At 43.2% G+C, this 25737-nt stretch overlaps 1 protein-coding gene across 4 annotated transcripts in view; it reads left to right on the forward strand.

The window, feature by feature from the left end:
* Nucleotides 1-4279: 4279 nt before the first annotated feature.
* ahi1 (Abelson helper integration site 1) overlaps nt 4280-25737 on the forward strand; it is a 243862-nt gene continuing 222404 nt past the window's right edge. For 3 of the 4 annotated variants that reach the window (XM_080192718.1, XM_080192720.1, XM_080192721.1), the window contains exons 1-2: nt 4280-4392; nt 23981-24060. In XM_080192718.1, coding sequence (XP_080048844.1) covers nt 24051-24060 — 10 coding nt within the window. In that variant the 5' untranslated portion in view covers nt 4280-4392; nt 23981-24050. Of the gene's footprint in view, nt 4393-4671; nt 5142-23980; nt 24061-25737 lie in introns of those variants that run through there. The other variant, XM_080192719.1, reaches the window with a different exon arrangement.

Consider the following 25737-nt stretch of genomic DNA (forward strand, 5'->3'; position numbering starts at 1 on the left):
AGCAAATCTTCTTGTCCTTAATACTGTGTAATCACAGGCTGTAGGAGACAGGGAATAGGAGTGGAGTTGCAGTGTTTCTGCCCCAATTCCACAGGAAACATGTTTCCTGGGAGCAATTGAATGGAGGTCAAACTTTCACCCATTACAGACAGAAACATGAAATCCCTATAAATGACACAGAGTAACAATTTAATTCACTTCAAGGTGAAGTTTAATAATGTTAAGCAAAATTTCTGGAATGCCTGTAATTAATTAAAAATTTGAATGCAAGCAAAGGTTTGCTGCAAAATTGGGCTTTTTAGCACCATTTGTTTTGCTGTCATGAGCACTGTTTTAGAAGTAAATAGTGTCCATGTAATTTCTGCTCACTTCAGGGTCAGTTTGTGTCAAATGCATGCTGGCCCAGGCACAATGAATACATACCTTAACTGTACAGAGTAGATCATGACATTCATCACTGTATAATGCTGACCGGATGTCAGTGTAGTCATTTTGGACTCTGTCATTCTAGCTAATGTTCCCTCTTAAACAGACACAGCTGAATATATATTCAGCAGCATGAAGTATTCTCTACCAATTCTATTTAAAACGGGCATTAACAACTGCCAGGTTAGTTGCTGAGTATTCTCTACTGGTTCAGTTTGTTACAATTGGTGAAATCTGCAGGGAGTGGGGTTGCATGTGGAGAAGGGTTGTGGTTACACGCTCACAGAAATGGTGGCTATAGTAGCAGCCCATTTAATTGCAGCATGAGACAGAGATTAAAAAGAGGCTGCAAATAAGATGACAAGATGCTCACAGAGATAGGAGGAGGAGAATGGAGGGGAGAAAAGTTCTCAGCAAGAGGATTTGTCCACTCTTCCCTTGTCTGCAGCTCCAACAATACCCAAGAAGTTCAATACCTTTCAGGACAAAGCAGCCAACTTGATTAGAATCCCATACACCACCTTAAATATTCACTCCCCCTACTGCTGATGCACAGTGGCTGCCTTGTGTGCTGTCTATAAGGTGCACTGCAGAAACACATGAAGGCTCCTTCGAAAGTACTTCCAAACATGTGACCTCTACCGCCTAGAAGTACAAGGGCAGCAGATTCATGGGAACACCACCACCTGCAAGTTCCCCTCCAAGCCACACAATCCTGACTTGGAACGAAGATAAATGCAAAATACTGCAAATGCTGGAATCTAAAACAAAATCTGCAGGAATTTTTCAAGTGCTCGTCTAAATGCTTGTCAAACTCCTCTACCAACCATTCAGGAATGATTCCAGATTCCCATCACACTGGGTGAAAATGTTTTTCCTTCGATCCCCTCTAAATCCCTTACCTTAAATCTATTCCCCCTGATTATTGACCTCTCTACAGCAAAACAGAAAATGCTGGAAAACCTCAGCAGGTCTGACAACATCTGTGGAGAGAGAGAATAGAGTCAATGTTTTGAGTCCGGATGACCCTTCAGCTCTGACAAAGGGTGATCCAGGCTGAAACGTTGGCTCTTTTCTGTCCCCACAGATGCTATCAGACCTGCTGAGGTTTTCCAGCATTTTCTGTTTTGTTTCAGATTCCAGCATCTGCAGTATTTTGCTTTTATACTGACCCCTCTACTAAGGGGAGAAGTTCCTTCCTATCTACAATATCTATATCCCTCGTTAGCTTTGTATGCCCCTCAGCCTTCTCTGCTCTAAGGAAAACAACCTCAGCTGAACCAGCCCCTCTTCATAGTTGAAATACTCCAGCCCAGGTAACATCCTAGTGAACCTCCTCTGTACCCTTTCCAGTGCAGTCTCTGTGACAACTGGAACGGCATACTACACTCTAGCTGTGGCCTAACGAATGTTTACAAAGCTCCATCGTAACATCCTTGCTCTTATAAGTGTGCCATACGTCTTTTTAATCTTCTTGTCTACCTTTCCAGCTGCCTTCAGGGGTCTATGGAAATGCACCCCAAGGTTTCACTGTTCTTTCTCCAGTTCGTTGTGTATTCCCTTGCCTTGTTAATCCATCAAAATGCATTACCTCACACTTTTTAGGGTTAAATTCCATTTGCCACTGTTGCACCCATCTGACTAGCCATTCTATATGATCCTGTAATCTAAGGCTTCCCTATTTGCTATTTACCACACCACCTATTTGCGTGTCATCTGTGGGCAAACTGATCATACTTCCTACTTTCATGTCTAGATTATTAATGTACACTACCACCAACAAGGGACCCAGTATTGATCCCTCTGGTACACAACTGGACACAGGCTTCCAGTTAGAAAAACAAACTTGGACAATCAGCTTCTGTCTTCAGCCACTGAGCCAATTTTGGGTTCAATTTGCCAAATTGCCCTGGAACCTATGGGCTCTTAACTTCCTAACCTTCAGTAGGACCTTGTAAAAAGCCTTACTGAAGCCCATGTGAACTTCATCAAATAACTGCCCTCATCTACACACTTAGTCACAAAGAACAAAGAACAACACAGCACGGGAAACAGGCCCTTTGGCCCAATGAGCCTGTGCCGCCATTTTAACATTATGAGTGCCCTCCTCTACCCATGACCTTTGTCTACACCTATTGGGGAAGATTGAGGGAAGACTAATTTAGAGACAATTTGTTATACCAATCAGCCTAAGAGCATGTTTTTGGGATGTGGGAGGAAACCGGAGCACCTGGAGAAAACCCATGCAATCATGGGGAGAATGTGCAAACTCCCACAGACACCGCCCAAATCCATGTATCTGCACAGCAAACAGTGATAGTCACTGAGCTGTCATGTTGCCCGTCAGATGGTCCAGTTTAAGCGTACACTAACGACGTGAAGCACTAGGCAACTCTCGAAGCAACATCCAAGAGCAGCCCTCGCACGACCCACCGCATGTATGCCCCTTGTTGGTCAACAAGGCGGACCGAATCACCTGTGAAGTAAAAGAAAAGACATCAATAAACATGCAAAACTTAGACAGACATTTACGGAATCCCAGAAGTGTAGAAATAAAGCAAGTGAGCCATGAAATATGTTGGAAGGTCCATAGGAGTCAATTGATTCCCAGGGACGTCCCAAAGCTCTTGATCTTTATTTAGAAAAGTCTCCTGTATCCCTCCCTCTCTAGTCTGCTCATGTGCTTGTCTAAGTAAGCGTTAAACAACCCTAGCGTGCCTGCCCCCACCACCCTACTTGGCAGTGCATTCAGGCCCCCACCACCCTCTGTGTGAAAAACCTCCCTCTAACATCTGAGTTATACCTCGCCCCCCTCACCCTAAGCCCGTGGCCCCTTGTAGTTATTGTATCCAACCTAGGAGAAAGCTTACCACTGTTCACTTTATCTATACCCTTCATAATGGTCCCCGGAAGGGTAGGGGGTTTTAGTTAAGTCGGGCAGCGTGGTTGGAGGGTGAAAGGCCTGCTCCTGTGCTATAATTTTCTTTGTTCTTTGTTTGCCAGCCACAACAAATTTTGTGCCTTCTGACCATCCTGAGGTGGAAGAGGGCATTACCAATGCAAACTGAACTCTTCCTGACCTGGGGCTTTGCTGAATTGGGAACTACCTGAGCTGCCTGGATTCACTGGTATCTAGCTGACCTTCCTGAATGGTCTGGGATCTAGCTGAGCTGTCAGAATGGACTGGGATCTAGCTGAGCTGTCAGAATGGTTTAGGATCTGGCTGAGCTGCCTGAGTGGACTGGGATCCAGTTGAGATGTCTGAATGGACTGAGATCTAGCTGAGCTGTCAGAATGGACTGGGATCCAGTTGAGATGTCAGAATGGATTGGGATTTAGCTGAGCTGTCCGAATGGACTAGGATCTAGCTGAGCTTCAGAATGGATTGGGATTTAGCTGAGCTGCCTGAGTGTACCGGGATCTAGCTGAGCTGTCGGAGGGGACTGGGATCCAGTTGATATGTCTGAATGGTGTGGATATGCCAGCGTTGGACTGGGGTAAACACAGTAAAAAGTCTGACAACACCAGGTTTAAGTCCAACCGACTTATTTGATAGTAAATTCACAAGCTTAAACCCGAAAGCTTGTGAGTTTACTATCAAATAAATCAGTTGGACTTAAACCTGGTGTTGTCAGACTTTTTACTATGTCTATATGGACCAGGATCTCGCTGAGCTGTCTGAATGGACTGGGATCGAGCTGAGCTGGGCTCATTCCCCGGTCTGGTGGCTGTGATGAGCACTTGCGGCCAGCAGGGGCGTCGCTGACCTTGCGATAGGCGGAGCTATTGTGACGCAGTTTGATTGGCACCGCCCCTGACAGCGCCAGTTGCGCACGCGCGGTCTGATCCCGGTCGCCAGCGGGAGGGAATCCTGACAGCGGGAATACCGGCCCAGCCCCGGAGCCGCATCCTGACGGCGGGAATACCGGCCCAGCCCCGGAGCTGCAGCTCACTGCCTCTCCCCAGGTCAGTAATCAGCGTCTTGTGTCGCTCGGGCTGGGTTTTCTGTATTGTTGTCATCTTGGAGGCGGCGTTGCTAGGCCGCCGTTTCAAACAATGCGGGGAGGGGCCGGCTCCGAGCCCGCCCTCCGGCCCCCTGTCCCCTGGCGTCCGGTCCGCCCTCCGGCCCCCTGTCCCCTGGCGTCCGGTCCGCCCTCCGGCCCCCTGTCCCCTGGCGTCCGGTCCGCCCTCCGGCCCCCTGTCCCCTGGCGTCCGGTCCGCCCTCCGGCCCCCTGTCCCCTGGCGTCCGGTCCGCCCTCCGGCCCCTCACTGTGCTGTTGTGTCTGAAACCCCGGTCACTGTAATGCGGGGCACAGGGAGCAATGTACAGGATAAACATCTCCCTAACATGTCTGCTGAGTATCCCCCACCATGTTTTTATATGATTCGTCTGGTGGATCCAGTTACTCAGTTTGGTCGGAGACGCACAACAACTTGTCTCCCAGTTTTAAGCTCCTCGAATTGAATTTGTTTTGAAAAAAAATTGACGCTTGATTGAGATTTATATTTCCTCAATGTGAAGCGTACAGTCTCTCTGGCAGCGTTTGTGCGCTTCTGTAACCGTCCAAAGGATGGTAGAACAAGAGGGACCTAATCCCTGCCAGTCAGTGCACTGCTGAACGAATAGTAGTGCGAGTTCTGGGTCTCTGGATTATGCTATCATCAGCTCGGTCCGATGGTAGTGGGTTATCGTTGATATTTGCTTACAAAGTCAGGTGAGTGCTGCCTACTGTAGAAGTAGAGATAACCCGAGAAGCCACTTTTGTTGTCCATAATTCATGAATGTTGGAATGGGTATTATGCAACACTTGCAAGTTTATCAACATTATGCACGCCCTTTTCTGGCTTTGATGCAAGGCAGTTTTTATTATTTAAAATGTACTTAACGTACAATAACAACACAAGCAAAAGTTGTTGAGCGGCTGCAACATCACCTGAAAAAGTAGATCCTGGAACTGGAACAATGACACTTTAAATATTGAAATGTGCGTTACATAGTTAGTAAACATAATTTATATGTTGATTATAAAAAGGAATAATGCTTGGATAACTTGATTATTGTTTATTTGCTCACAAAATTTGTCTGACATTGACGAAGCGGTAGATGTTGACGAGTTAGCTTGACAGTCACACCAGGGTAGTGTTCCTCTGTTCATTTGGATTTGTCTTCACATTTGATGATTGTGGTAATATTTGAGTTTGATTTAGTTTGATTTATTATTGTCACATCTATTAGTATAGAGTGAAAAGTATTATTTCTTGCACACTATACCATACATAGAGAAGGAAAGGAGAGAGTGCAGAATGTATTGTTACAGTCATAGCTAGGATGTAGAAAAAGATGACCTTGATGCCAGGTAGGCCCATTCATGGGAGGCTGGAATTGATTTGTGCCACGATGGGAGATGCATTGATTTGTTAGATTGTTTGACAGGTCAACCTTGTGTATTTGAATGTTGAAATGGACTTAAACTGATGATTTTTAATTTAATGGAGTGAATCATTATGGTCTCTTCAGATAAATTTTTAAAAATTGCATTTATAAGACATTTTTATGACCTTAGGATGTACCAACAACATATTTATATGGCACCTTTTAAAGTAATGAATTATCCCAAAATGCTTAATGGGAACATTATAAAACAAAAGCATATGATTGAGCCTCATGAAGCTGTTAAGTTAGATGACCAACAGCTTGGTCAAAGAAGTAGGTTTTGAGTAGTGTCTTAAAGGACAAAAGCAAGATACAGAGATGTACAGGGAGGGATTTCCAGAACGTGGGGCCTAGAGACTGGTGTGAGTTAAGATAGCATCAACAGAGTTTTGAATGGTATGTTTATGGAGTAGAATGTGAGAGAACAGCCAGGAGTGTATTGGAATAGCTGAGTGTGGAGCTAAAAAAGATATAGCTGTAGGTTTCAGCATGAGATGAATTGAGATGGGTGAAGTCTGTTGATGTTATAGAGCTGGAAATAAGCGTTGTTAGATATGGCATGAATATGAGGGAATAACTCCTCAGGATCAAATGTATCAAGTCAGCAATCATGTTGCCTTCAGGCTCTGTACGATGCTGAACTCTCCCATCTCTTCTTCACGCTCACTTCTTTGGCCAGGAGTCTTCATCCTGTTCAACGGTTCTTTTTGCCTGCCTCCTTCTACCTGGACCCCACCTTCTGGCCTCCTACCTGCCGTTGACCTATTCATTGAGAACTATTGATGTGACCTCCTCCTGACTCAATTTCTCTGCTCCTCTCACTCACTTAACCTATTTCTTCTGAATTTGCTGCAGCCTTTTCACTCAAGTCCAACTCTGATTTGTTATCAAACCTGCTGACAAGGATAACGCTGTACCTCTAAGGCACGCTGAGCACCAACTCTCAAACACTTCCTCCTATCTCCTCCAGACCATGACTCCACATCAAACATCAAGCCATTGTTTCCAGAATGGTCTTCTGGAGATGTTTCCTCCACAATTTCCAACCTCAGTTGCCCAACCCTGCACATCCTACTTCTACGTCTTTCAGAAAGTCCACAAACAGGACCACCCTGAACACAACCTTGTTCCAGTGCACGTAAATCGTCTTTTTTTGTTTCTCCACTCCCATTCCATCTATATTCACGATTCCTCTAATGCCCCACGTCATGTCACCAGTTGCCTGTTTCTTGACCCTAACTGCCTCTAGTTCTCCTCTATCCCTCACCAAGAGGGCATGAGAGCTTTTCACTTCTTGCTTGAACAATTCCCATCCACCACCACCACTCTGTCTCATTTCCTACAAATGACAATGTATACTCAATTTTTTTTTCTTTTCCCATTTCCATCCCTCTCTCACTTTCACGTTATCCATCACCAAAACATCCCTTCTCTTCCTCAGTCACTCTTGCGCACTCTGTCTCCATTTGTGCACACGTGTTCTTGATCCTTTTACAAGTGTTCTTTTACACTCGTGTTCTTGATCCTGTTACAGTTTCTCCCTATCTACTCTGCCTAGCTCCCTCGTGATTTTGAACATCTTGATCAAATCTCCACTTAACTCCCTTCTCTCCAAGGTGAACAGTTCAAACTCTTCAACAGTGCAGACCCACGAAGAGAGAGAAGCCATGGCAAGTGAGTCTCTGGCTCTGATTTGTTAAGAATTGAATCACTTGAGGGCAGTCCCATCCAGTTGGAAGACAGTGGAAAGGCATTGGAGGACGATGAATTATAGAATCCCAACAGTGCAGAAGGAGGCCGTTTGGCCCATTGAGCCTGCACTGACAACAATCCCATCCACACCCTATCCCTGTAACCCCACGTATTTATCCTACTAATCCCTCTGATACTGAGGAGCAATTTAGCATGGCCAGTGTACCTAATCTGCACATTTTTGGACTGCGGGAGGAAGTTGGAGCACCTGGAGGAAACCCACATAGACACAGGGAGAATGTGCAAACTCCACACAGACGGTCACCTGATTTGAACCCAGGTCATTGGTGCTGTGAAGCAGCAGTGCTAACCATTGTGCCTCTATGCCACCCCATCATGTGTGGTCAATAATGTCGAAGGCAACAGGCTGGTCAGGAAGACCAAGGAAGGAAAGTTTACCTTTGTTGCAAACACACAGGATGTTTTTGGGATTTTGATCAGAGCTGCTCCAGTGCTGTGGCAGAGTGGAAAGCTGATTGGAGAGTTTCAAACATGGAGTTCCAGGCAATATTACAAATATGCAAATGAAGTAAATCTGTCTTTCTTTTGGAAGCATACATAAGGTATTCTCAATTAAAATTAGTGCAAGTAGTTAAAACAGAGTTGCCATAGCCATAATCTGTTGGCTCGGCAGCAATTTCTATAGTTCAACATTTACTTAACTAAACCTGACAAGCCTTTATGGAGAAAACTGATCTTTAGCACTCAGGACACACACAAAGTAACGCTGAATCCTTGAGTACAGGTAAACTCCATTCAAAATCTATATGAATATATTATCTGCTTCAGGGCACAATAGCTGAAATAAGTTAACTCTAATTTTGCCTACAAAAATCAAGAAGAAAATCTGAATGTCAGAGTGTGCGTGTGGAGTTTAATTCCTTGGTAGTTTTTGCAGTGTTGAATTTTTCCCTTTCCTTTGAATAATGGCACCAAAATGCTTTGCTTCCATGCCCTTGGGATTTTCTCTCATCAGACAACATTTATATAGTTTGTTCAGGAGCAGGACCCCATTTTCATGTAGGCAGTTCCATATTGCTGCTGGTATCTCATCTACTTCTGCTGATGGCATTTCTCAATTCTTTTCAGTGCTGTTCTAATTTCTTTAAGATCGATGCTAGTTGTTATGCTTTGATTACAGCTATCTCTTCTATCTTTGCTCTCTGATTTTATTATAAGAACATAAGAAATAGGAGCAGGGGTAGGCCATCTAGCCCTTTGAGCCTGCCCCGCCATTCAATAAGATTATGGCTGATCTGAAGTGGCTCAGTTCCACTTTCCTGCATTCTCCCCATAACCCTTAATTCCCTTGCCTGCCAAAAACCTATCTACCCGTGTCTTAAATATATTTAACGAGGTAGCCTCCACCACTTCAACGGGCAGAGAATTCCAGAGATTCACCACCCTTTGAGTGAAGAAGTTCCTCCTCAACTCCGTTCTAAACCGCCCCCCCTTTATCTTGAGGCTGTGCCCCCTAGTCCTACTGTCTTTTTTGAGCGGGAAGAGTCTCTCCACCTCTATCCTATCCATCCCATTCATCATCTTATACGTCTCAATGAGATCTCCCCTCATTCTTCTAAACTCTAACGAGTACAAGCCTAGTTTATTCAGCCTCTCCTCATAGCTCAACCCCCTCAACTCTGGTATCAGCCTAGTAAACCACCTCTGCACTCCCTCCAAGGCCAAAATATCTTTGCGCAGGTGCGGCGCCCAAAACTGCACACAGTACTCCAGCTGCGGCCTCACCAATGCCCTATACAGCTGCAGCAAGACCTCCCTACTTTTATATTCAATCCCCCTCGCTATGAAGGCCAGCATCCCATTCGCCTTCCTGACCACATGCTGCACCTGCAAGTTGGGTTTTTGCGACTCATGCACAAGGACCCTTATCCATCTTGAGACATTACCTGCAATCCCATGTGCTTTAACTTTACATAATACTCTGTTATGTGAAACCTGGTTGAAAGCCTTCTGAAAGTCTAAATAAACCATATCCATTGGTTCTCCTCAGTCAACTCTACTAGTTATGTCCTGTAAGAATTCAAATAGATTCGCCAAGCTCTTAGTGTTTTTTTGTAAAAGCTCTTGTATGCCAGAAAGAGGAAGAAGCAGTAAGAGATACAGAATCTCATTGAGATACAAAATCAGCCACAATCACATTGAATGATGGAGTAGGCTCGATGGGCTGAATGGTCTACGCTTCCTAATTTCTGTTTCAATGAGAGAGAATGAGTGTTTAAAAGCCAAAGTTAGATTACATCAATGAGCTTCTTCCTGATTGTTTTCCTGAAGTTCTGACTGACCAACTGAGGCAGGTGTCATTCAGGGTCAGTGATGTTTACAGATGACATTGAGTGATGTAAGGATCATGGGAATGTGATGGAGTAACTGGAGAGAATCACTGAAGGACAAGGGTATGAAGCTTAGGAGACTAAAGGCCTAATATATGGATTGTCATTTTGAGCCTAGGAAAGGATGAGAGTGAATTTGTAAAGAGTATGGGTGAAGACTTTTGGAGCAAGTGAATAGTTTTGGGTACATAAGGTGGCAGAAGATGGAAGTTTGGAAATTAAGCACTGTCCCAATATCCACCCTACTTTGCAGTAGCGAATTCCACAGATTCACAACCTTTTGGGAAAAGTAATTTCTCTTCAACTTAGTTTTAAATTTGCTACCCCTTATCCTAAGACTATGACCTCTCATCCTAGAGTGCCCCACCAATGGAAGCATCCACTCCACATCTACTTTATCCATACCTTTTATCATCTTGACTACCTCAATTTGATCTCCCCTCATTCTTCTAAATTCCAGAAAGTATAGGCCTAAACTGTTTGATCTCTCTTCATATGACAAACACCCTCATATCTGGAATCAGTCTAGTGAACTTTCTGTGAACTGTCTCCAATGCCACTTCATCTTTCCTCAAATACAAAGGTCAAAACCGCGTGCAGTGCTCCAGGTGTGGCCTCATCAATGCATTGTATAGTTGCAACAGTACTTCCGTACCTTTATATTCTATTCCTTTAGCTATAAATGCCAACATTCCATTTACTTATTAACTGCTGTACCTGCATGCTAGTTTTCCGTGACTCATGAATGAGGACGCCCAGATCCCTCTATACCAAGCACCCTGAAGTCTCTCCCCATTTAGATAATAAGTCGCCTTCCCATTTTTTGCAACCAAAATGCATGACCTCGTACTGATCCACATTAAACTCCGTCTGCCACATTTTGGCCTACTCTCCTAACCTAGCTATATCTATTTGTTAGGTTCTTATTTCCTCATTGCAACTTATTGTCCTGCCTATTTTTGTGTCATCTGCAAATTTGGCTATAGAGCCTTCTATCCCTGTATCCAAGTCATTAGTATAGATTGTAAGTAGCTGGGCCCAAGGATTGAACCCTGTGGCACCCCACTAGTTACTTCATGCCATCCAGAATATAACCCATTTATCCCGACTCTGTCTTCTGTCCATCAGCTAGTCATCTATCCAAGCTAATAAATTACCCCTAATCTCACGTGATCTAATGAGTTGATCCTGTGAGTTGATAGAATGGTGTGGACAGCATGGTAGCACTGTGGTTAGCACTGATGCCTCACAGTGCCAGGGACCTGGATTCAGTTCCGACCTCGGGTCACTGTCAGTGTGGAACAAAGAAGAAAACAAATTGCTACACAGGAACAAGTCCTTCAACCCTCCAAGCCTGCACTGACCATGCTGCCTGACTTGACTAAAACTCCCTACTCTTCCGGGACCATATCCCTCTATTTCCATCCTATTCGTGTATTTGTCAAGACGTCCCTTGGAAGTCACTACCGTATTCTCTTCCACTAACTCCCCTGGAAATGAGTTCCAGGCACCCACTACTCTGTGTAAAAAAAACTGCCTCATATCTCCTTTAAACCTTGCACCTTAACCCAGGGCGTTTGCACATTCTCCCTATGTCTGCATGGATTTATGAGATGTATGAGTTGGATTGATCGGCCATGCTAAATTGACCCCAGTGTCAGGGGGATTAGTGGGGTAAATATGTGGGGTTACGGGAATAGGGCCTGGATAGGATTGTGGTCGGTGCAAACTCTATGGGCCGAATGACCACCACCTGCACAGTAGGGATTCTATGAAAGCTGACCCTTTGAATGATAAGGTCTCACAGTTGTTGACCACAATCTTTGTAAAAACTAATCAACTAAATTTTCATTTCCGAAGAACAAAATCCATTGTCACCCACCAGTGTAATTTGTTTTAACGTTACAAAGGTGACTAGGACACCTTTTCAATATCAGACTTGAATTTACTACCCGAAATATAGCAGTGTTCAGTTTCTTTTGGTTAGAAAAAAAGGAATTGGCAAGTAAATAAATTGATTTATTCATCTACACAGATTAACATGTTTCCTGCTCATAAACCTTGGTACAACAAAACCATTGAAAAGCTGACTGAAAGATATAGATTTAAGCAGTTAGGCTGTATTTTTGGCCCACAGAAGAAGAAACACTATCCATGATTAACACCAGGGTTTGATTTTTATTAGTGAATAATTCCATTGGTAAAATGGCTCTTGATGCACAGTATATAAGGTCAGATGAGAAAAAGGAAATAACCACTGCCAAGTGTACAGAGCCGCATACTCTTCCCACATGATGCACAAATTTGTTTATGCTTCAAATCTGATTATATCACATCTCTAGCTTAGCATCTGCTATCTTTGACGGTCAGACTAAAAATACATTTGCGACTGCTTTGCTGAATAACCTGTTTTGTTCCCAAGTATAATAAGTTTCCTTTGGGGTACCACTTTAGTTTCCTGTCTCGTTCATGCTTCTGGCGTTTTATGATCTTTTTCCTACCCATCCTTCTTTTACTTTACCTGCCAGCATGTAGATCTGTTTTTATTTGTAGTTTGTAAACTGTTCTATCAAAAATATGCTTCTTGCCACCTACAGATTTTTAAAATAGCTAGAAAACTGAACTGAGACTGAAAGACCTTTTAAAACAGGCTAAGAGTATGACTTGAGTTCACTACAATGGCCACAATTTGCATCACTGTATTTCTAATTGAGATGGGGACACCGCAACTACAACAGACAGCAAAGGGCAATGGCCTCAGCAGGATTTGAGTAAACCACATATCCTGTCCCTATTTGCAAACATTGAGTCAATCATCTCGGATATTCAACAAAGGAGGGCAGGTTGCGAAACATAAACTTGTCAAACTACAGTGGGATTATGTTAAACCCTATCACTTGAATAATCGGACACTGGCCAAAAGAGAGGATTTCCAAACATGAACTAAGTTACAAGGGGGATACCCTAGATGTGACCATGCTTGAATCAGAGGGTAACAGTCATGTGATAAGCCTACCATTAATATGTTTATATTAATGCATTCTCTACAGTGAGAGGACAAGCAGCTGAAATGCTGACAAACCTAAGTGGGCTTCCTCCTCCTTTCTCTCTTATTTGATTTCTTGTGACAGAAAGCAGCATAACCAGCTTTTACATCTTTCCCACCATTGCCCTTAGCCTCTTCATTTGTTCCACATTAAAAACTTTATTGAATTAGGTTTCTAGTTTTGATGAAGGCTGTATGTCTGAAATATTGAACTGATGAATTCTCTACTTTGGAATTTTACTGTTTCCTTTAAAAAGATGAGGCAGAATAACTAAAAGCAAATTACTACAGAAAATCTGGAATCTGAAAAAAAAAAGCTGGAAAATCTCAGCTCATCTCACTCAGCATTTGCGGAGAGCTAATGTTTTGAGTCTGGATAACTCTTCATCAGAACTTCAAAAAAAGCATTTTCCAGCATTTTCTGTTTGTACCAGGAGTAGCTCTGACTGACTGACTTAGTCCAGTAAGGGGAGAGAATGTGCTTAACATCTGAAGTGAGATCCTTAATGGGTGTCAGAATTAGTAGTGATCTAAATTAAGCCAACACTTTGAGCTAAGAATCTAGATTAGTGAAGGCGTTACTTAGTTGTCATAGCCCTGAATGTTCAATTAACAACATATTTTTAGTTGCTTTCCCTATGCAAGAAAAATGTGATGCAGATTTTTCATAAAAACTTTCCTTGTCTTTGTATAGAAGTGGATCTACATTTTTAGTTTCTTCGGGTGTGCTGGACCAGTGACGTTTGTCAGTCGGTGCTCCTTTTATAAAATGCTTTTATAATCTATGTTAAAAATAGAAGTCTATAAATTTTGTCTGATTTGGGAATGTCTGCTTACAATAAAATGGAACTGTGAAGAGGTCATGTGACCTGCTTGATAAGCAGCCCGGATGAGTTGGTTGCTATAGTAGCAATGAAGCCCAGATTGATTGAGAAGAAACAGAAACATCATAAAAAGAAGCAGGAGTAGGCCATTTGGCCCTTCGAACCTGCTCCGCCATTCATTTTGACCACGGCTGATCATCAAATTCAATATCCTGATCTTGCTTCCCCTCGCATCCAATAGAAAGTAAGAGTTATTCATATCCGCAGATAATAATTAGGGTGGTGACATGGAAAGAGTGTTAGATTCCAAGTCACAAGAAACTGTTAAGAGTATCAGATTATGTAAATTGTTGTATTCAAAGCACTCCATTTAATTTCAAGCTAGGACGGAGTTTGCAGTATTAAAGTTAGGACGTCAGCATTCCTGCCTGGATAGAAGTACCATGTGATTCATATTTCCATGGAGGTAGTGAAATGAGAACTCTATTGGAAACCATTGTAGGAACAATAAGAAGTTTGACAATACCAGGTTAAATAAAGTCCAGCAGGTTTATTTGGTAGCATAAGCCCTCAGAGCACTGCTCCTTTATCAGGTGAGTCCTAATGAAGAAACAGCGCTCCAAAAGCTTGTACTACCAAATAAACCTGTTGGACTTCAACCTGATGTTGTGAGACTTCTTACTGTGCCCATCCCAGTCCATTGGTGGCATCTCTACATGATTGCAGGAACAGTTTTCAGATTTCTGAACCTCACAGACTGTCTGCAAGAATCTGAAAAAGATTGTGAAGGAAGTAGTGGAACTGACTGACTTCTTTTCCTTTGTTCTTTCTTTAATTCTTTCACCAGGAAGAATGCGGCTGGGAGCTTGTGCACCAGTTGAGAGACCATTCGTCTAGCTTTGTTTAGAGAGGACTATCTCTAATTCAGTTCTGGAGTTAGGAAGAAAGGAGGCAGGCCCTCAGGAACTAAGAATCATCTTGCACTGGTTCTTGGCGATGAAGTGGTCCAAATGATTTGATTTATTATTGTCCCACGTGTTGGGATATAGTGTAAAGCACTGTAGAGGGAAAGAGTAAAGGGTAAACATGAAGGGGGATTTTCAGTGGATTTAAAAGCTAATGAGAAATTTTTCATTGTTTAGACTATCAGTTGCTCACTGAAATAGTATTTAGTCAGTGTTGTTTTTTTCATTCCTGTAAAGTTTGAACCTTGTACAGTCCTTTCAGTCATTCACTGTAAGTTTGAATTTTTTCTTTGAAAAGATTGATAAACTTTTTAGCGATTGTAATATTATACTAAGTCTGCTATTAAAAGCTTACTTTTCCAAAGGTTGTTGGCTCTCACTTGCTTTATTATCTTGTTTTGCAAGACAATATAAATTGCCTTACAGGCTTATTAACAAACTGACATATAATTATTCCAATCTCATTCCATGCTGTCACAGGTTGCTTATAAAACATTTTATAAATAGACATTGTAAAATCGATGAAAGTTATTTTAGTAGAAAGGCTAATGCTTTTCAACATAGATTGGCTTTATCATAAATCTGCTTGGAGGTTCAGCATTAAAATTTAAGGAGCCAAAGGTATCTTTCTTCCTTGTAATTTTCTTTGCCATCATCTCTACTTCTGTGCCATTAATCGAAAAGTAATAAAGGACCGTAGTGAACATGTTTGTATTATTGCAAAATGGTGATATATCTGTGGGCATCATTACTTGTAAATTTAGAAAATCCCAGCACAGACTGGAAATAAATTTTTCAAAAGTTAACTGCATTGAAATTGTTCATTTGTCCTGTAGTAAATGTGTCAGTGATTTTTTTTCTCAACAGTGATAGGAATGACGGAAAAGGGACAGATAGATTCACTCGAATGTTGTCAGTTATGAAGTTATAGTAAACCACATTATCTGGAAGGAATGCTAACTGCCAATGAGTTTCCTGTGGGGAAAATGAAGTTTCCTGCCTTCATATAGAGGCCTTGTGGTTTTCATTGTAAGCCCCATTAATATGTGGTGAATCCAATCACTGGGAATAGATGGGAAGTGGGCAAGAGCTGATCCAATTGCTGGGAATGGGTGGGAAGTGAACAAGAAGCGGCTGTCAGAGTTTTTATGTGGGAATCATAAGATTGTGGTCTCTTGCAGTTTGGATGACTGTTTTATCAGTTATGTATACATACTCTTCAATGCAAATACTCTCCTGATGAGAGGGTAAGCTGATGGACCACAGCAAAGTCTCATTTCAAACACAAAATGCGATGGATACTGGAAATCTGTAATAAAAACTGAAAATGCTGGGAACACTCAGCAGACCTGACATCTGTGGAAAGGGAAACAAGGTTTAACGTTTGGAGTCAGTGACTAGCATATATTAGAGTATTACAATCCCAGAGAGGCTGCTAAAATTTAATAAGAGAAATTAATTTCCCAGTGACTAGCTGAAAGGTTCAGACAATGTGATTTCATGTTTTAAAGACGTTTACTACAACAAGTGCACTAAAATCAATATAACTTGGCAGGCAACAAATACACTAAACTCCAGAAAAGGTATTCCTTATTAACTTGACACAATCAAAAGCTCTGCAGCTTGTCTATTCATTACACCACACTCACAGCAGAAACATAGCCTGTGTTTAAAAATCTCCACCTGCAACTGTATCCCTCTGCCCTACCCCATATAGTGAATCTTCCACTGTCCTTTTAAACAAAGCCCCTTTCAATCAATCTTCTGAGAATATTCGCATGGACTTCCAGTAGCAAGATATCCTTCTGGGTTTTTTTACTCTTCACATTCCTGTTTGCTGAACAAGGCTTCTATTAGAAGGTGAAAAGGAACGTAGTAGTAATTGGGGATAGTGGGGTTAGGGGTATTGACACTGTCCTTTGTCACAATGACAAAGTGCACAGAAGGGTGTGTTGTCTGCCTGGTGCTCGGGTCCGGGATGTCGCATTTGGGCTGCAGAGGAACCTGGAGTGGGAGGGTGAGAATCCGGTCGCTGTGGTACATGTGGGTGCCAACGACGTAGGCAAAATGCGAACTGAGGATCTGGGGAGGGAGTATGAAAAGCTGGGAATGGAATTAAAAAGTAGAACCGACAAGGTGGTTACCTCTGGGCTACTGCCTGAACCGAGTGCAGACGGGTGTAAGGTTGATAAGATTGAGGAAGTGAATGGGTGGCTCAGGGATTGGTGTGGGAGGAATGGGTTTGAATTTATGGGGCATTGGCATCAGTATTGGGGTAGGTGGGACCTGTTCGGGTGGGATGGGGTTGGTCTGAACCGTGCTGGGACCAGAGTCCTGGCGAATCGTGTAAATAGGACTGTAGACAGGGCTTTAAACTAATTGGGGGGGGGGGGGGGGGGGGAGCTTGCGAGGGTTGGTGACATTACGGGGCCTAAAGTTAAGGAGAGGGTACAGGTAAGGGAAGAGGCCGAGGATGTCCCAATAATAAAGGGAGTATGGGGCGTGAGTATGGTTGGTGGCCTTCTGGCAGATAGGGTCCAGGTGAAGGCTGGGATGAAGGCGCTTTATCTGAATGCACGAAGCATTCGGAATAAAGTGGATGAGCTGGTGGTGCAGATCAGCACAAATGGATATGATCTGGTGGCTGCAAGGTGACAGGGACTGGGAGCTGAATGTCCAGGGGTATCAAGTGTTTAGGAAGGATAGGCAGGAGGAAAAAGGGGGGGGGTGTAGCTCTGCTGATTAAGGATAGCATCAGGGTGGTAGCAAGGGATGATATAGGAACCAAAGAGCAGAACGTGGAATCGTTGTGGGTGGAGATTAGGAACAGCAAAGGGAGGAAGACGCTGGTGGGTGTCGTCTATAGGCCCCCGAATAATGATCTGGAGGTGGGGCGGGCTGTTAATGTGCAAATAAGAATGGAATGGCCATAATTATGGGAGATTTCAATCTACATATTGATTGGTCGACCCATGTTGGACGCAGTGGGCTCGAGGAGGAGTTCTTGGAATGCTGCCGGGATAGTTTCCTTGAACAGTGTGTGTTGGGGCCGACGAGGGAGCGAGCTATCTTGGATCTGGTGTTATGTAATGGGGCGGGTAAATTAGGGACCTTGCGGTGAAGGATCCTCTTGGGGAGAGTGATCATTGTATGGTGGAGTTTCTGGTGCAGATGGAGGAGGAGAAAGTGGGTTCCTGGACACGCATCTTTTGTTTGAACAGAGGGGAGTACGGGAAGATGAGAGAAGAATTGGCGAATGTTGACTGGAGGAGCGCGTTGGAAGGTAGGTCTGCTGAGGAGCAGTGGAGGATCTTTAAGGAGATCTTTCTTGGTGCTCAGCAGAAATTTATTCCGATGGTTAAAAAGGACCGTAGGAGGAGAGGTAATAAGCCGTGGATAACAAAGGAGGTGAAGGAAAGTGTTAAATTAAAAGCGGAGGTGCTTAGAGTAGCTAAGAGTTGTGGGCGAGAAGAGGATTGGGAGAGGTTTAAATGTCAACAAAGATTGACAAAGAAGTTGATAAAGAAGGGTAGGAGAAACTGAAGCTGGGCTGGCGCTTAATATAAAAAAGGATAGCAAGAATTTTTATAAATATATAAAAAGGAAGAGGCTGGCTAGGGTGAACGTTGGACCCTTAGAGGATGAGAGGGGGGACTTAGTGGTAGCGGATGGGGAAATGGCTGAGGTCTTGAATAACTTTTTTGTTTCTGTCTTCACGGAGGAAGACGTGAATAATTTGCCGGGTGTTAGCGATGGAAAGGTGGTAGGACTGGAGGGTCTCAATGACATTATTGTTACTATAGAGGCGGTGCTCGACAGACTGGAGGGACTGATTGTGGACAAGTCCCCAGGACTGGATGGAATGCATCCGAGGGTTCTGAAAGAAATGGCGGAGGTGATAGTGGATGCTTTGGTGGTTATTTTCCAAACGTCGCTGGATTCCGGGGAAGTGCTGGAAGATTGGAAAACGGCTAATGTTATGCCGTTGTTTAAGAAGGGTGCCAGGCAAAAGGCAGGGAATTATAGGCCGGTTAGTTTAACGTCTGTTGTAGGTAAAATGTTAGAATCTGTCATCAAGGAGGAAATAGCAAGGCATCTTGAGGGGAATTGCTTGATAGAGCAGACGCAGCACGGTTTCGTTAAGGGGAAGTCGTGTCTGACAAATTTATTGGAGTTCTATGAGGATGTGTCTAGGGCGGTGGATAGAGGAGAGCCGGTGGATGTGGTCTGTCTTGATTTTCAGAAGGCGTTTGATAAGGTACCTCACAAGAGGTTATTGCAGAAGGTAAGGGGGCATGGAGTTGGGGGTAGGGTGTTAGCGTGGATAGAGGATTCGTTGTCAAATAGGAGGCAGAGTGGGGGTTAATGGGTGCTATTCGGATCGGCGGTTGGTGACTAGTGGAGTGCCCCAGGGGTCGGTGCTGGGGCCTCAGCTATTTACCATTTATATAGATGATCTGGAGGAGGGAACCGAGTGTATGGTGTCGAAATTTGCTGATGACACCAAGATTGGTGGAACGGCAAATTGTGCAGAGGGTGTGGAGAGTCTGCAGAAGGATCTAGATAGGCTGGGCGAATGGGCCAGGAACTGGCAAATGGAATTTAATGTTGGCAAGTGAGAGGTTGTCCACTTTGGTAGGAATAATAGTAGGAAGGACTATTACTGACGTGGCGAAAAACTGCAGCAGGCGACGGTGCAGAGGGACCTCGGGGTCCTTGTGCATGAGTCACAAAAACCCAGCCTGCAGGTGCAGCAGGTGGTCAGGAAGGCTAATGGGATGTTGGCCTTCATAGCGAGGGGGATTGAATATAAAAGTAGGGAGGTCTTGCTGCGGCTGTATAGGGCATTGGTGAGGCCGCAGCTGGAGTACTGTGTGCAGTTTTGATCGCCGTACTTACGCAAGGATATTTTGGCCTTGGAGGGAGTGCAGAGGAGGTTTACTAGGCTGATACCGGAGTTGAGGGGGTTGAGCTATGAGGAGAGGCTGAATAAACTAAGCTTGTACTCGTTAGAGTTTAGAAGAATGAGGGGAGATCTCATTGAGACATATAAGATGACGAATGGGATGGATAGGATAGAGGTGGAGAGACTCTTCTCGCTCAGAAAGGTCAGTAGGACTAGAGGGCACAGCCTCAAGATAAAGGGGGGGTGGTTTAGAACGGAGTTGAGGAGGAACTTCTTCACTCAAAGGGTGGTGAATCTCTGGAATTCTCTGCCCGTTGAGGTGGTGGAGGCTGCCTCGCTAAATATTTTTAAGACGCGGGTTGATGGGTTTTTGATAAGCGAGGGGATTAAGGGTTATGTGGAGAGGGTGGGAATGTGGAACTGAGCCACGACAGATCAGCCATGATCTTATTGAATGGCGGGGCAGGCTCGAAGGGCTAGATGGCCTACTCCTGCTCCTATTATGTTCTTATTGTCGCCAGCACTTAGCTTGATGATTAACCCCAAAGCAGTTTCTTTTTCTTCCACCTGCTTTAAAAGCAACTGTTTTCAGCCTTTACCTGCTAATCTTTTTCTCTGATCCTGGGAGTCCATGTGTCTGGGCAGTAATAAGGCTAGTTTCCTTATCCTTTGTGCCTAGATATTAAAAACTTGCACTGAATTTTGAGCAAGATTCAATTTGAGTTTGGGTCCACAACCAGCAGGTCACATGGGTGTGTCTCCTGTTTGAGGTCTCATCCCCTTCTATGAACTATTCCATTTTATTTAGAATTGAAGGAGACAGTTTAAAACATGATCACGTTTCTGGCGTTCATAACAGTGGGTGGAACAGACTTGAAGAAAATGAAAGGAAGGAGCTTGGGAGAGAGAACAAAAGGGAAGGGCTGTGATAGGATGGACCTAGGAGAAATTAAATGATAAAAGAGTTGATAGTGCAAGGCCAAGAAAAAGGTAATGGGAATGTAAATAAACAAAAGACCTGTCTCGAGGAGGTGTAAGTGACAATCATAAACAGTTGCTGTCTAAATGCAAAAAGAGAAATAACCAAGAGACAAAAACAATACTGGCACAAAGAAAGAAAATGGGATTATAGGATATGATCTAAAATAATTGAACTCCAAGTTGGTTCTAAAAGATTGTAAAGCATCCAGTTAGAAGATCAGATGCTGTACGTTGAGCTTCATTATTAAAACACTGCAACAGGCCAAGAACAGAGAGGTCAGAGTGAGAGCAAGGTCAAGAATTAAAATTGTATCTGGAAGTTCAGGGCACACTTGTATACTGAATAAAAAGACTTGAAAAGCTGTCATCCAGTCTGCGCTTGGTGACCCCAATTTAGAGTTGAATTGTGAGCAGCAAATACAATAAAGTAATTTGAAAGATGCAAAAGTAAATTGCTTCTTTGCCTTGAAGGTGTGTTTGGTACATTGGACAGTGTTTAGGGAGGAGATAAAAGGGCAGTGTTGCATCTCCTGTACTTGAATCACTGGGGAAGAGAAGGTTGTTGAGCCATGGTGTTGCAAAGGCAATGCTTCCTTTGGAACATTTAAGGGGGAGGGGTGCTGGGCCAGGAAATCACAGAAAGAACACTCCCTTTTCATTGCTGAAATGGCAGGGGAGATGTGTTGGTGATGGCTTTGACTTGGAGGTAGCAAAAATGGTAAAGAGTTATATGTTGAACATGAAGGCTTGTGAGGTGGAAGGTGCAGTGGACATAGAGAAACTAGAAGAATGAAATTGAAGCCTTAACAGGAAGCAGAGCATGAGGAAGCACAGTCAAATTAGCTGAGTGTGTCAGCGGACTTAAGTTAAAATCAATACACACATTTTCTTTAATTCATTCATGCGATGTGGGCATTACTGGCTAGGCCAGCAACTAATGCACATTCACAGTGTCCTTGACAAGGTGGTGGTGAGCTGCCTTCTTGAACTCCTAAACTGGATGTCATGTTGGCACAGTGGTTAGCACTGCTGCCTCACAACACAGGGTGCCGAGTTCGATTCTGGCCTCAGGTTACTGTCTGTGTAGAGTTTGTACATTCTCCCGGTGTCAGTTTGAGTTTCCTCCAGGTACTCCAGTTTCCTCCCACACTCAAAGCAGAATGTGCGGGATAGATTGAATAGTAAATTGCCTTAGTGTCAGGCATACTAGCAGGGTAAATACATGGGGTTAATGGGATAAGGCCTGGGTGGGATTGTTGGTGCAGGCTTGACGTACCAAATTATCATCTTCTGCACTGTAGGGATTCCACATGATCTAGAAAATGCTACAGTGCTGTCGGGGACAGAGTTCCATGATGTTCAGCCAGTGACAGTGAAGGAACGGTGATATATTTTCAAGTCAGGATGGTGTGGGAGCTTGCAGATAGTGGTGGTGATCCCATGTTTCTGCTGCTATTCTAGATAATATTGGTCATGATGAGGAGAAATTTCTTTACATGGAAGGCTATGAATCTTGTCATGGGTCAGGAAGGCGAATGGGATGCTGGCCTTCATAGCGAGGGGGATTGAATATAAAAGTAGGGAGGTCTTGCTGCGGCTGTATAGGGCATTGGTGAGGCCGCAGCTGGAGTACTGTGTGCAGTTTTGGTCGCCGTACTTACGCAAGGATATTTTGGCCTTGGAGGGAGTGCAGAGGAGGTTTACTAGGCTGATACCGGAGTTGAGGGGGTTGAGCTATGAGGAGAGGCTGAATAAACTGGGCTTGTACTCGTTAGAGTTTAGAAGAATGAGGGGAGATCTCATTGAGATGTATAAGATGATGAATGGGATGGATAGGATAGAGGTGGAAAGACTCTTCCCACTCAAAAAAGACAGTAGGACTAGGGGGCACAGCCTCAAGATAAAAGGGGGGCGGTTTAGAACGGAGTTGAGGAGGAACTTCTTCACTCAAAGGGTGGTGAATCTCTGGAATTCTCTGCCCGTTGAAGTGGTGGAGGCTGCCTCGCTAAATATTTTTAAGACGCGGGTTGATGGGTTTTTGATAGGAGAGGGGATTAAGGGTTATGGGGAGAGGGCGGGAAAGTGGAACTGAGCAGCGACAGATCAGCCATGATCTTATTGAATGGCGGGGCAGGCTCGAAGGGCTGGATGGCCTACTCCTGCTCCTATTTCTTATGTTCTTATCTGTCTATCAGCAGGCACAGGAATTTAACTAGAAATTAAAAGATATATTCTGACCAGCAACAGGTGAAAACCTGCCTAGTGACAGCAGTAGCCAACATTCAGAGGGGATAAGGAGATGCGACCTTTCTCAGTAACAAGATTAACAGGCACCTAGACAGAATCCAGTGTAAATAGCCATATCATCAGGAACAGCTTGCCTAGATGACTGAGCGATCAGTGGAGGTATGCAGATGTTAATTTTGAGAGTCACAGAATATGAGAAATGCAGACGGTCCAAATATACAGAAAGAAGAGCTAAAGACAAACCAGAATATAATTGCCTGCACCTGCAGACGCAGCAGGCATTGTAACATCTAAGAGCCAACCAGCTAGGGTCACAGTTCACAGCTGGGAGGCCATTTTAACACCTAAGAAGTCTTAAAACCAAGATAGTGCAGAAACCTTTGTAAAGGCAGTTTAAATATTTTCTCTAGAATGGGAAAAGACATTTCCTAGACTCAATCATTCACCTTATAATGCGTGATAACTATAAACTGGATTTGACTTCTAGATTTACTTAAGTTGGATGTTGTTTCAGAATGAGAAAGTCTTAGAGTTCAGGAATCAGAGAGATATTTTGGAACAAGAGGTAATTTCTATAAAAATGGTGTGCGTTTAGTAATTCAAATATTTAATGTCTTCGAGTATTATAATCCAAGTTGCATGTATTTGTCTTTAATAAATAATCTTTAGCAATTGTTACGCAATGACTAGGCTGGTTATTCTCCTCACATCATTCCAAAAACAAAACTACACCACCATGTAAAGCTTTGAGTTGAGGTGCCCTCACAGGTAACATCTGTGCAGTTCATGACAATTTTTGGAATTCCCTCCCCAGAAGGCTATGAAAGTTCAGTCAATATGTTTAAGGTAGAGATTGGTAGGTGTCTGATTAACAATTGTGTGAAGGATAATGGGATTCTGTGTGCAAAAGGCATTAAAGTGTCCAATCAATCATGAGCATACAGAATGGCGGAATAGGCTTGATGGGCAGAATGGCCTAATCCTGTTCCTACATGCACAAACCATTTATTTTAGTGTCTTACGATGCTCTTTCTTTTACTCATTTTAGGTTGGCTATCAGCTAAAGGTTTTGTATGAAAATGTAATGAGTAAGGAAGATCTCCACTGACTTCAGAAATATGCCAGCAGGTATGATATGGACACAACTGTCTTGGGTTTTGATAGGAGAGTACTAGACATTTGAAATAAAAAACATATTTTGGAAGTACATAATTATGGTCAGTCAGCATCTAGGGTGTGTGGAGGTATGTCGAATGACGCCAAAAAGCTGGAAACATTGCACGTCAGGGAACGCCTGCGGAGAAAACACATTTTTTGTTTCTTGGGAAAAATAATCTCTTTGATATTGAAAAATATTTTGGGTGTGTTGCACACATCAAATTGAAGGATATTTGTGTTGGGAAATGCAACACTTCTCATTTTATTACTCGATGTCCATCTTAATGCTCCCAATTCAGATGCAGCATAGTTACTCACAGCTTAATTGTCCCAACAATGTTTTAGCCCTGACCTCAAAGGCAGCTTTATTATAATTTTACTTTCAACATAATAGGTGCATAACCATTCTCTGACACTTAAATTCCGGATTTAGGTGAATTTTCAGCTTTTGAATCAGATTAGCTTAATATTTTCCACTTTCGTTACAATCCGCAACGGGGAAACTTAAACCAAAATGACCACGTTTACCAAATGATCTTCCTAAAGAAGAGCCACAAAGGAAACTTGTGTTGATTTCCTCATTCAATATAGCAAAAGTAAACATGAAATCTTGTTTGCTTAAACGCTGGAAAGTTCCAATGAATCAGTTTTGGTTTCTGGTCTGTTTCCGGATGAGCCCCCAATTTTATTATTATCCCGTTGGGGAATGACAAACCCAAGATTACCAAATGATTACCACAAAATGTAGTTGAGGCCAAAATGTTGTCTGATTTCAAGAATAAATTAGACATAGCTGTAGAGGCTAAAGGGGGGCGGGGGGAGAAAGGGGGATCCAGATATTGAATTCGATGATCAGCTATGATCAAAATGAATGGCAGATGAGGCTCGAAGGGCCAAATGGCCTACTCCTGCTTCTAACTTCTGTTGCTATGACTCCTGCAGAATAAAGATTTCACTTTCTTGTACCTCCTACTTTAATACTAATCCAAATCAATGTAAATTGAACATGAATGACCAGAAATACGACTTTGAAATGGAATGGTAAAATTCACGTTAAATAGACGGGACAACAAAGGTACATCTTAGACAACCACAAACACCTACATCTTTCCCACACTGTGTGACACTACGTGCAGTTCAAAAGTTGTCTTACTCAGCCTGCAGTATGTAGGATCCCTCACTTTTCCATCCTACCAATTCAACACTCAAATGACATTCACCGGGAACAGCATTCCATTCAAAGTTCTTGAAGACGGTTGCTATCTGAAAGGCTCACTCCTGCATATCTTCTTAGCTAAGTTTACAACAGCCTTGAATCACTGATTTCCCAGAAACTTCCTTATCTATGTCTTTTAATAACTAAAAAATTGCCCAAGTATGTCCTGTCCATAAAAAGTAGGACAAATCCAACCTGGAGAATTACTGGTCCATCAGCTGCTATCAAAGAGTAAAAAAGAAAGAAAATTACAGCACAGGAACAGGCTCTTCAGCCCTCCAAGTCTGCACCGATTTGCTGCCCAAATGAACTTAAAACTCCTTCCGGGGACCATATCCCTCTATTCCCATCCTATTCATGTATTTGTCAAGACACCCCTTAAAAGTCACTATCCTATCTGTTTCCACTACCTCCCCTGGCAGTGAGTTCCA

Source organism: Carcharhinus amblyrhynchos, chromosome 7, assembly GCF_965287045.1.
Source record: "Carcharhinus amblyrhynchos chromosome 7, sCarAmb.v2.hapA, whole genome shotgun sequence".
In the NCBI taxonomy this organism is placed as follows: Eukaryota; Metazoa; Chordata; class Chondrichthyes; order Carcharhiniformes; family Carcharhinidae; genus Carcharhinus; species Carcharhinus amblyrhynchos.